The sequence below is a fragment of the Cryptomeria japonica genome, chromosome 3, assembly GCF_030272615.1.
Source record: "Cryptomeria japonica chromosome 3, Sugi_1.0, whole genome shotgun sequence".
Lineage (NCBI taxonomy): Eukaryota > Viridiplantae > Streptophyta > Pinopsida > Cupressales > Cupressaceae > Cryptomeria > Cryptomeria japonica.
Genome location: NC_081407.1, coordinates 810,194,966 through 810,207,935, shown reverse-complemented (window position 1 = coordinate 810,207,935; position 12,970 = coordinate 810,194,966). Strand labels below are relative to the sequence as shown.

Genomic DNA, 12,970 nt, shown 5'->3' with positions numbered 1-12,970 from the left:
TGTGAAGCATGACATGGGATGTTTGGATTAATGCTTGGACACATGGGAGGTGCATTAGAGAGGCTTTATGTTCAAGAGGTGTTCATGGGGACAATGAAGATGCATTGTAATATTTATTGTTAAATAATACATTGAGCATGGATACTTTTGGAGGTTGGATTTTTCACACTTGAGATTTTTTCTAGGGGTAATACTCATGTTATCTTTTGATGGTATGGATTCTAAATACTCATTTGCATAGATTTCTCTTTTGGGTTGTTTAGAAATTATCGTTATATGCCTAGAATTTCCCCTTCATTAATTAAAGTTAGGGCTAGGGATAGGATTATGCTTAATGGCAAAATAAAAGTTGGGGTTATAGTTAGTGTTAGAGATAAAATTAGGGTTAAGGTTTGGGCTAGATTTAGAATTCTAGAGTTAGAGTTGAATTTAGTTAGGGTTATGCCTAGCATTAAGGTTAACATGAGAGTTATGATTAGGTTTAAAGATAGAATTATGGTTATAGTTAGGGTTACAATTAGTTTTAGAGATATAATTAGGGTTAGGGTAATATTTTTTTTAAACCAATTAACATTATATTTAGGGTTTGGGTAGGGTTGGTGTAGGGTTGTTGCAAATACTGTTAGAGTTAGTTCTAGTTCAAGGTTAAGGTTGGGGTTAGGGTTAGGGTTGCAATTAGAAATAAAATTAGGGTTAGGATTAGGATTAAATATTATTGTTACAATTATGATTATGGTTAGAAATAGTCTTAGTGTCAGGGTTATGATTAGATTTAGTTTTAGGGTTAGGGTTATGATTAGGGTTATGATTAGAGATAGAGTTAGAAATAGTTTTATTTTTAGGGTCATGGTTAAGGTTATTGTTAGGGTTAGAGTTACAATTATGGTTATGGTTAAAGCTAGTGATAGTGTTAGGGTTAAGATTAGATTTAGTTTTAAGGTCAAGATAGGATTATGATTAGAGTTATGATTAGAGATAGATTTAGAAATAGTTTTATTTTTAGGGTCATGGTTAGGGTTATTGTTAGGGTTAGAGTTACAATTATGGTTATGGTTAGAGCTAGTGACATTGTTAGGGTTAAGATTAGATTTAGTTTTAGGGTCAAGGTTAGCATTACGATTAGAGTTATGATTAGAATCGGTATTAGTTTTAGGCTCACAATTAGGATTATTGTTAGGGTTAGGGTTAAAGTTATAGTTATCATTATGGCTATAAATAGTGTTAGTATCAAGGATAGAGTTAGAATTCAACTTAGGATTAGGTTTAAAGTTAATGTTAGGATTAGGGTTAGAGATAAACTTAGGGTTATGGTTAGAGATATAATTAGGGTTAGGGTTACAGTTGTAGTTAGAGATAGAACTCTGGATATGATTAGGACTACAATTAGAATTGGATTTAAAATTAGAATTAGTGTTAGTTTTAGGATCAATGTTAGGGTTAGTGTTGGGGTTAGGGTAGGGTATAACATTTATTTAACCTCTACGATACTTAAATTGACTCCTATGTAACATTTATCAAGCATTACACTTGTTCTTACTCATTGGGTGCATGAATTGACTCTACCCAACATCCATCCATCCATCCAGTCATAATGTGAAATGAAAGTTGAGCAAAATAAATATTAGTATTGAATAAATAAATCCTTTCAATTATGAAAAAGAAATAATATTTTATTATTTTCTATAAATATAAATAAAAACTTAATTATATATATAAATAATTCGTAAATTCATAACTAAAAGAGTTTATATTTTTTAATTTATCATAAAAATATCATATCATTAATTTAAAAATATCAAACTATCTAATACATCGATAAATTATACAAATAAATGCTTGCAATAGAAGCTTTAATAAAGCCTAAATATTGTAATATATTTACATTTTCTTTATATCAAAATAATTAATTATATAATTCAAATATTTATATTAAAGAGGTTGAAGTGAGTGCGTTGGTCTATAGTAGTCAACTAAACCATGGTCAACAAATCAATGATTTATTTGGAACGCTGGTCCACTTACACTTCAAGGAAGTTTGAGGAATTTATGCCCACCGAGGCAATAAAACGGGATACTGAGTTCTTTTTTTTAATGTCCGATCTTGTGTTCTGAGCTTCAAATGTGAGTCAATAAAACGAGATACTTTTTTGTTGTCTGATCTTGTGTTCTGAGCTTCAAATGTGAGTCAGTAAAACGAGATACTTTTTTGTTGTCTGATCTTGTGTTCTATAGTTTGAGTCGTAACAAATATTATGCACGTCTGTACAGTGTCTCTGTGTTTTTAGAGGGTGAATCAGAACATTTTAAAAGTCTTGTACGTTCAGGTGCCTTTTGGATATGAACATGGAAGGGGGTCATTGGGTGTTTGTCCTGGTTTTTCTTAGTCATGTGGGTTCATCTCAATCTTCACATTCTTCCAATGCCAAGCTGCTTCTGTCCCTCAAATCTGCCATTGTTGATCCATCTGGGTTTCTGGATGGCTGGAGAGAGGCAAATTATAGCCATTACTGTTCCTGGGCTGGGGTTCAATGTGATTCTTTTGATCGTATCATCGGCCTGGATATATCAAACATGAATCTTTCTGGCCAAATTGCACCCCAGATAGGTTACTTCCATAGTCTCATCAATTTCAGTGTTGCAGCGAATAAGTTCACAGGCCCATTCCCTTCAAATATCACAAATGGCTTAGGTCTAAAATCCTTCAACATCTGCAGTAGTATGTTTGTTGGGAATTTTCCCACCAACTTTTCCAAATTGAAGGCCCTGGAGATTCTGGCCACCCTTAAACAGCACACACTAAGCTGACAGATTGCTTAGGTGGCTCTTGTGGGGTCCATTCAATCATCTACGCCCTTTTCCGTTTTCTGTTCCCGTGAGCAGTCCCGTTATCGCGCGCATAAGCCAAACAAAATTCAAAATCATTACTCTTCCCGCGCTGCAGTACTCCACGTGCCCAGTCGCTTCCAGCCCGTACTACAAGGGGAGCTTCTGATAATGGTGTCCCGATAAATCAGGATATAGGCAAAATGGATTTGTTGAAAGGATTTCAGAAACTTTCAAGCAAATGCAATTGGCAGGTGTAAAGCCACGGTCTGCAGCCTTTTCCAGCATTCTCCTTGCCTGTCCCAAAACAGAAGATTTCGATCAGGATATGGACATCTTTCAAAGCTTAATAGAAGGTCTTGTTTTCCAGATTTTAAAGTTCATACGCTCTGGTATATATGTTTGCAAAGTGTGGAAGCATGGGTGAAGCGCGTGAACTGTTTGACATAATGCCTCACTCAATGATTGTAGGATATGCTAAAAATGGATTTCGTAAGGATGCTCTCTAATTCTTTGATTCAATGAAAGTACTCTGAAACACATTCTAACATTGTAAGCTTTGCTTGTGAATTTTCATGCAGCCATGTGGGTTTAATGACTGAGAGCTGTGCATAATTCAATCACATGATTAACCCTTATTGCAATCGTTACAGGTTAAAGCAAAGAGGATTTTGTAGCTGCAACTAGCCTAGTAGACATGTATCCCAAACGTGGAAGCATAGAAAAGAAACATGAACTGTTTGACAGAATGCCTTCAAGAATTGCTTGATAAAATGCCATTATCCCAGGATGTACAAAATGGATTTGTTGAAAGGGTTTTAGAAACTTGCAACCAAATGTCAGAGCGTTTTCTGTGTCATTGGCTGTGTTTATTATATGAGTTGAGCAACAATAGGTATCTGTTCTTGATGGTTTGTAATGGTCTTTATGATTTGTATCTGGCTTGGTTTGTTTAACCTTTCTGTGTCATTGGCTGTGTTTATTATATGAGTTGAGCAACAATAGGTATCTGTTCTTGATGGTTTGTAATGGTCTTTATGACAACTACTTAAGAGGGCCATTGCCTTTGGAGGTGTGCCGGATACCCAATCTGAGACATGTCCACCTGGGAGGGAACTTTTTCTCTGGAAGTATTCCTCCCCATTATGGTCGGTGGGAACACCTGGAGTACCTTGCAGTCAATGGAAGTATTCCTCCCCATTATGAGCTGTATGTAGGCTTTTACAATAATTTTGATGATGGAATTCCTCCCGAGATAGGGAAGTTGAGAGACCTTTTTATTCTGGATATGCCATCTTGTGGGTTGTCTGGTCCCATACCTTCCGAGCTTGGGAATCTAAAGCATCTCCATACATTGTACCTGTGGCGAAACAAGTTATCTGGGACTATTCCTCCAGAGTTGGGAAGCCTCCCGAGCTTGAAATCCATGGGTCTTTCACACAACGACTTAACAGGAGAAATAGCAGAAGAATTCTCAAAGCTCCAGAAGTTGACTCTGCTACAGCTCAGCTGGAACATGCTTCATGGAGGCATTCCCTCCTTTATAGGGGACTTGCCCAACCTCCAATTTTTGTACCTGTGGAATAATAATTTCACTGGAGGGATTCCAGAGCAGCTCGGATGGAATGGTAAATTGCGGGAGATCGACCTTTCCTTTAACGAGCTTTCTGGTTTAATTCCTTTGTGCTTCGGTGCGAGGTTGGAGTTACTGAGACTTGATTACAACTTGTTGTTTGGCACCATTCCTGGAGCGCTGGGCAACTGTGTGTCTCTTATTAAAGTAATTATGCGTGAGAATAAGCTGAAGGGATCCATTCCTCCAGAGTTGGGGAACCTGGTGAGCTTGAAGCATATGGATCTTTCACACAATGAGTTGACAGGAGAAATCCCAGAAGAATTCTCAAAGCTCAAGGAGTTAACCGTGATGTATCTCTCCAGGAGCATGCTTCATGGTGGCATTCCTAAAGGCTTAGGTACCCTTCCCCAATTGGTGAATATTAGTCTTCGGTATAACCATCTGAGTGGCAGGATAACCATCTGAGTGGACAAAACCCCAAAAAACAGAAAACAGCAGAGAACCAATAAGCACTAACTAGAGACTAGTGACAGAACTAGAACTAGATATATATGTTATTGAAATAAATGTTTAAAATGGACTGAAATAATAGTATTTGGTTAGAAATTTAATGTAAATATTTTGTGAGAGACGTGAAAAGGTATATTTTTTTATTTTTTTAATTTTTAATTTATTTTTTAATTTAATGTCTGATAAACAACTTTTTAACATGATTGGTGACGCTAGTATGACACGTCCTCGCCATTGACACAATGGTCCAACAGGGGTTTGAACCTTAGTGGCCGCTTCACCAACAAAATGTTTTGACTGCGACACTACATGTCCCGAAAACTGAAAAAGTAGTTTCTTATTATGTTGAAAAAATTAGTATTAATTAGAATACAATATTATCATAGGTGAATAATTGATTGTGATAATGAGAGTGTTTTTATTAACATTATATTATATTAGTGGTTATTGAAATATTATATTAGATTGAGTTGATAGTAACCAAATGCCAACATAAGAAAATGAAACATAGTGATAGAGCTATGAATATCTAGAAAAATCAATTATGATCACTTAAATTAAGTTGACTTATCATAATCAATCAATGAGGATACCAATGGAATTAATACTATTACAAATTATTAGGTTAACATCATCAATATTGGTTGAAATGCCAATCAACTTAAAATGATTATGTTTGTGAACAATAGTATAGCAATCTTAACTCTCTAATCACTCATAGTTGACTAACCTAGAATGATATAGGTCTAATCAATTATACATTTTATTTTAAAAGTTCAGCATATTTTTAGACTTTGTAATAATAAACAAAAGGCATAAGCACATTTTGTAGTTTGGTGTCCTAAGTCTTAAAGAAAGTGGAAAATAGTAATAGAGTTATCAGTATCTATAAAAACCAATTAGGATCACTTCAACTAGGTTGAATTTATATAAAGAAGGATACTCGTGGATTTACTAATATTGGAATTAATTGGGTAACCACTCTAGTTAAGGGGTTAGGGTGATATCATTACTATTGAATATAATGACAATTAAATTAAAATTATTATGTTTGTGAGCAACATTATAGAAATCTAATCTATTTAATCATTCATAATTGAATAACCTAGAATAATATGTCTAACTGGTTATTCATTTCATCTTAAATTATTGACATATTTATAGACATTGTAACAATAAATTAAAATCCTAAGACAATTTTGTAATCGAGTGTCTTATATGTTGTGACATATGATAGTCGTTGTGGAGAAATAATAGTTTTCTATGGTATCTTGTTATTTATGAGGATCAAAGATGCAAAATTCTATTCATCCAAGAGATGACTATAGATAGAGACTAGATTGTTAAGAGTCCCCAACACAATTATTTTTCTCAATGTTAAAATTTAAATTCTTTTCATCAACCTCAATTTCAAGGGCATAAATGAATTTATTGTTTATCTTTCTTTTTCTTATAGATTCTTAAATAAAATATATATATATTTTTTATCCCATTACCTTAATTTAGTCACTAGTGCACAATAATCATAAATTTTAGATTTCAATTAATACAAAGTTTTTTTTTTTGGAAATTGCTACCAGGGGTAGCTCCAGTTATATTAAATATAGATAAATTTACAACATGCTCCTATATGTATAGAGAGAGTACTAGGATTCTAATGCCTTCTATGAATTTTTGGGTTCTTTCAATCTGAGTTGGAAGTTAATACATTGAAATTAATGAAGTAAGGATAGGTCTCCATGTTATTCCTTGTCAAAGCATAACACAGCATGGCAAAGGCATCATACAACATATTTTTATTCAGAGAAGTAGTGATCCATATTGCATTGAACCTATTAGCCCAAATGTTAATTATTGTTGCATATAAAATGATGGCCAAAATGAATAAAGACAAAGAACACATTGATTGTATAGCCGATGGGAGGATGTCATTGTTTTATCATTTAAACATCCCATCTATTCATCTATAGATCACATTTCTACTCAACTTACCAAATATGCTTCAATTCTTTACCATTGTTGTCATTTCTATAATCATGGAAATCCATCTATATCATCCCCACCATCTTGATCCATAATTTCTTAGAGAGATCCTTAAGACAAGAAATTGTCTAAAACTACATTTGTGAAATTTTGGTCAATGACCAATTTAGAGAGAAGATCAACAATTGAGTTTCCTTCCTTGAAAATTTATTTATTGAAAATTTGATATCCTTTCCAAAAACACTCACATGCAATTTATCAACATTTTAAGTTTCCAACTTGGGGCATGGTTTGATATAATTTCCTTCACAACTATGAAAGGGTCACACTCAATGTCAATGTGGTTTAAATTATGTTTTCTATATCTTTTGAGGCCTTCTAATATTTCTGAAAATTCTATGTTGTTATTGGCTGCATCTTTCAATGTGTTGGATCCTAATGCTCCAGAGTTTCCCCTAAAGACACCATCAAATTTGAATTTCAACCTTCCTCAAAGAGGAAGTGTCCATCTTACTGCATCTAAATTGAGTTTTAGCCTTCCTAAAAGAGGGAGCGTCCATCTTATCTTTCTTGGTTTTGATAAAACCACATTTCAATGGAATAAGGTGCTTCCAAACCTTTGTCATTTCATAACAAGTTGAAAAGTACTTCATTTTTTTATTGATTACCTTTGTATTTTGGTGTTCACAAATTTTGGTTTCAATAGTGACTTTATCTCTTTAAATTTTCTCATATTCCTCTACTTCCAAATTTACCAAATGACAATTGTCAGAACTACACCATCCCATAGGGAGCCACTATGCAAAATTGGCCAACATGAGAAAATCTCCCAAATGTGTTGGGAAGGGGACCTTGCAAGGCTAACATTCACTGAAACTTGGACAAGCAAGCTTGGGCCATTTCACAATGGACAAAGAAGTAGTCCACCATTTCATCACAAGCTTTACATATTGGGCATATGAATCAACCAGAAAATCCTAACTTCATCGATTTGTCCCTTTTAAATTTGATTGTGAAGAGCGGTCCATGTAAAGGCACCTACTTTTGGAAGAATATTCTTATCCCAACATAATTCTATGGGCCAGGGACAAGTCTCTCAATCCATTGTTGCAACTTCGTAACTAAGCCTTGTAGAGTATTTGCCCATCTTTGTTGTGCACCTGATTATTTTGTCTTCTTTGTTTGAAAGTATCACATGCCAGTTATTGAATTCTTCTTAAATATTTTCTGACTATCTAAATTTATCATTTTAAATTTTTCCCATTTGAATGATCCAGAGCCACCATTCCACAATATTCCTATATGATCATGTATCTTGCTTCTGTATTCCATTTTATTAATGTGATTGGTAGCTTCTGAATTGGGGACTAAAGATAGTGGATAGTATCTATTTCACAATTCGATCCAGAAGGAAGCTTTGTGTCCATCCCTAATCCTCCATGTTATGTGATCCATGATTAGGCTCCTGCATCTGGACATAAAATTCCAAATAGATTAACCATATGAGAGATGTGCAATGGTTAGAATTTGATTGGGTGTGTCTTCTGTAGGCATATTTTTTTGGTAAAACTTTACACCACATGGCATTAGGATTCTTGTAAATTCAAGAAACTGGATTTTCTCCTAGGGCAATGATTTGTAGTTGTGTATCCCAAATGCTGACACCGCCACTTGCTTTTTGGTTTTTCTCTTTCCTCCCAAAAATCAATGGAATTCACTTCTTGTCATTTGATCCTTATCATATAAATTTCCTTTGTTGGAATAAAAAAAATTTAGCCATGCCTTTGGTGATTTCGACATAAGAAAGCATGTAAGTCGAGATTGCAACTGCCATGACTTTCAACATAGTAATTCTTCCCGCGAGTGAGAGCCATCACCATTTCCAACTCTTCATAATTTTCTTCTATGATTTTGTTCCACAAAGTATCTCCAATTGGATAATGAGACATTGAGGTATGAGAAATAACTTTTGGTAGAAATTAACAGGGAGTATTGGAATAACTATTAATCTATACTATCAATAATTAAATGATTTTCAACACAAATAAAAAGAGTTTCAATCTTGAATTTTCTATGGATGATCATAATTTATAATTTTCTAAAATTGTAAGAATTTAAAAATATACATGGATTTTTTGTGAAATCAATTATTCATGTTTGTCTTGAGATCATCCTCAAGGATCTATGAAGATTGATTTGAAGGATCTATGAAGATTGATTTGAAGAAAACTATTGTTGAAGTAATAAGAAAAACTTCTTGGCTGTATCTTTTAATTTTTAAATTTGGACATTTAATTTTTTCTTTTCTACATTCATTCTATAATAATTTTTTATTTTTTTTTCCACAATAAAATTCTGTTATAGCATTAAAGGCGTGTAATATAGATATATGCTAAAAACATATAATTTAATCTAAAAAAATTGAAAGGCTATAAAGACCAATTGAATTGCATCCATAGATGTGAACATTAACGTTGGAACACTATTATATTCTAAAACTTGTTGAATTGATTGTATAAATCATTGCTAAATTTTAAAAAAATTGAACCTGTACGCTCCCTTAAAACCTATGATATGTCATAAATTTAGAATGAACCCAAACTTACATTTGGACTCTTCAGTGTAAATGATTGTTGTTCTAGAATGCCAAACAGCATGTTTCAAATGTTCCTCTCATATTTCATTATAAATTAGAATGTTGTCAAAGAAAATAGTACAAGTTTTCTCAATTATCTATTGAATGCTTGATTGATATTAAAAAAAAAAAAATTACATCCAGAATTGTTAAATGATTAGTGTTATTCGAAATTTTCGCAGCAGCAAGGAGGAAGAAATGAAATTCAATGTCCGTTTCTATCACGTAACAAGAATAAAGAAGGAAAATTGAGTGCCCATCTTTTTCGAAGAAATGAAATTCGTCGCTCTTGTTTCCTCCCCAATGCAATTGACAGCAATTGGCCATATGCAAAGCATCTTCACGAATCTACAATGCGACCGACAGTAACAATAACTATAGGTTAAAGAAATTAGTCTACAATAATCTTTTTAAGGATTAAACTAAATTTATTATTAATTGTTTGACTCTTCCATCACTTAAACCTTAAAAAACTGATACTTAAAATGTAGTTTCACGGAAAGATTTTGGATCTAAAATATCGGGTAAGTTTGATAACTGCAGGTTGACGTGAGTGCGTTGGTCTATAGTAGTTAACTAAGTCATGGTCAACAATTAATTTACTCTTAACCTATTTACACTTCAAGGAAATTGAGGAACATATGCTCGTCGAGGCAATAAAACGAGAGACAATGGTGTTGTTTTTCATGTCCGATCTTGTGGTTTGAGCCATAGACTGGAATTCTCAAGTCTCAAGTATTGTGTGAGTAGTGACAAGTATTATGCACGTTTGTAGTGTGTCTTTGTGATTTTAGAGAGTGAATCAGAACTGTTTTAGAGTCCTGTAATTTTCAGGAGTCTTTTGGATTGGAACATGGAAGGGGGTATTTGGGTGGTTGTCCTGGTTTTTCTTTCTCATGTGGCTTCATCTCAATCTTCACATTCTTCTAATGCCAAGCTGCTTATGTCCCTCAAATCTGCCATTGTTGATCCAGCTGGGTTTCTGGATGGTTGGAGAGAGGCTAATTCTAGCCACTATTGTTTCTGGGCTGGAGTTCAATGTGATGCTTTTGATCGTATCATAAGCCTGGATATCTCAAACATGAATCTTTCTGGCCAAATTACGCCCCAATTAGGTCACTTTCATAGTCTCGTCAATTTCACCGTTGCAGCCAATAAATTCACAGGCTCATTTCCTTCAAACATCACCAATGCCGTAGGTCTAAAATCCTTCAACATCTCCCATAATATGTTTGTTGGGAAATTTCCCTCCAATTTCTCAACATTGAAAGCGTTGGAGATTTTGGACGCTAACGACAATAACTTAACAGGGCCATTGCCTTTGGAGGTATATCACATTCCTAATCTCAGATATTTCCACCTGGGAGGAAACTATTTCTCTGGAAGTATTCCTCCAGAGTATGGTAAGTGGGAGCACCTAGAGTACCTTGCAGTCGGTACAAATGATCTCGACGGTAAAATACCTGCAGATCTTGGAAATCTCAGTAGGCTTCGTGAGCTGTATGTAGGACATTACAATGATTTTGATGGTGGAATCCCTGCCGAGATAGGGAGGTTGTGCAACCTTGTTATTCTGGATATGGCAGATAGTGGGTTGTCTGGTCCCATTCCCCCCGAGCTTGGGAATCTAAAGCGTCTCGATACATTGTTCCTGTTTAAAAACAAGTTATCTGGACCTATTCCTCCCGAGTTGGGGAGCGTCCTGAGCTTGAAATACATGGATCTTTCAAAGAACGAGCTGAGTGGAGAAATACCAGAAGAGTTCTCAAAACTCAAGGAGTTGACCCTGCTGCAACTGTTCGTCAACACGCTTCATGGTAGCATTCCTTCCTTTATAGGGGATTTGCCCAAACTCGAAGTTTGCTGCCTGTATAACAATAATTTCACTGGTTGGATTCCGCCGCAGCTTGGACGGAATGGTAAATTGGAGATCGTGGATCTTTCCTTTAACGAGCTTACTGGTATAATTTCACTGGATGTATGCGTTGGTGGGAGGTTGGAAATATTGAGACTTGAGTACAACTTCTTATTTGGCCCCATCCCTGGAGCACTGGGCAGTTGTATGTCTCTTATTACAGTAATCACGCGTGAGAATTACCTGAAGGGGTCCATTCCTAAAGGCTTACTAAACCTTCCCAAATTGAAGAAGATTGATCTTCGGGCTAACCATCTGAGTGGCAGGATAATAATCTGAGTTCGAAATCTAGCTGTCCTATTGTTACTTACTGGAGTCTTGCTACAGCCTATGTATGCTTTTAACTGTTTAACTAAACATTTGATGATTGTATAGTTTTATTTTATGTTTGGTTGCTACTTGAATGAAACAATTGTTGCGATAGATTGAGAGTAGTTGCACATTCAAATTGATTTCTTTGTACTCTCCATCTATTTTTGAATTATAATAAATCTCGCTTTAAATTAAACCATAAAGGATAGATTATAAGCGGTTTGTTTTTTATAAGATATATTATTGTAATGAATAAAACACCTTCATACAATAAATTAGTACTAAAATAAACTAATTAATTTACATGTATGAGTTGGTATTGGAATATATATTAAAATTAATATCTGAAAATGAAATGAATGTAATAATTGTACTTAGTTTAAAATTTATTATAGATATATGGTGATAGATGTTAAAGGTGATCATTAGTAGTATGTATGTATGTAGGAAAATTGGTATTACTTAGGTAAATATTTTAAAATCTATAAAACTATTGTATGTCATTTTGATATGATTTTGCAATTACAAAATTTTTTACACAGCTATGAATCTAAATTTGATGCATGAAATTACTAACTTCTAATACCATGGTGAGAGACAGTGAGAGACAATTTATCCTAGGAGTTTTCCTAATGTAACCCCCAAAACACATTCCTGCCAGAGTGGAAGAACAATTATGCTTTTGTCTATTTTATGTACTTTCAATTCAAATCACAAAATTTGCAAGAATACAAGCCAAGCTCAACTATGGAGCATCCAAAGACCACTGTGCAATATCAACATCACTACAATGATCTCTACAATTGCTATACAATGAAATGCCACTCAACAGTAGTCTAAACTATTCCTATAGTCAATGCAAATTTTTCTCAAACTATAGATGACATTCTTGGGCTATAGCATTGATGCTTATGCTTGCACAAGGTTAAGCATCACAAGGTTATCAAACAGTTGCAAAGATCTCTAGTCAACAAACCATTTTAGCATTGGACCACTTCCACTTCCATTATGAGTGGTTGCAAATTCTCAATCAGTTATGTTAAACGCATTCAATAGCTGCCAAGCATGCCCAATTGGTACTGTCTGAATTTGGCAGGAGCTGAATCTGCCTACTGTAGTTCCATTTGTGAAGCAGGCATTGTTGAGACTTGCCTTGGCCATCCTAAGCATCCCCAGTCTAAAATGCACACATTTGTCCATATTCAGAATACTCCCT

General features: G+C 34.5%; 3 protein-coding genes across 3 annotated transcripts; all 3 read left to right on the top strand.

Moving 5' to 3' along the window:
- The first annotated feature begins 2,343 nt into the window (after positions 1-2,343).
- On the top strand, positions 2,344-2,805 carry LOC131054371 (MDIS1-interacting receptor like kinase 1-like). Its single transcript, XM_057988873.2, has one exon. It carries the CDS (start codon positions 2,344-2,346, stop codon positions 2,803-2,805), a length of 462 nt encoding a protein of 153 aa, XP_057844856.2.
- A 1,036-nt stretch (positions 2,806-3,841) lies between these two features.
- On the top strand, positions 3,842-4,864 carry LOC131054372 (leucine-rich repeat receptor-like serine/threonine-protein kinase BAM1). Its single transcript, XM_059217726.1, has one exon. It carries the CDS (start codon positions 3,842-3,844, stop codon positions 4,862-4,864), a length of 1,023 nt encoding a protein of 340 aa, XP_059073709.1.
- A 5,516-nt stretch (positions 4,865-10,380) lies between these two features.
- On the top strand, positions 10,381-11,721 carry LOC131054373 (leucine-rich repeat receptor-like serine/threonine-protein kinase BAM1). Its single transcript, XM_057988875.2, has one exon. It carries the CDS (start codon positions 10,381-10,383, stop codon positions 11,719-11,721), a length of 1,341 nt encoding a protein of 446 aa, XP_057844858.2.
- Positions 11,722-12,970: the final 1,249 nt, after the last annotated feature.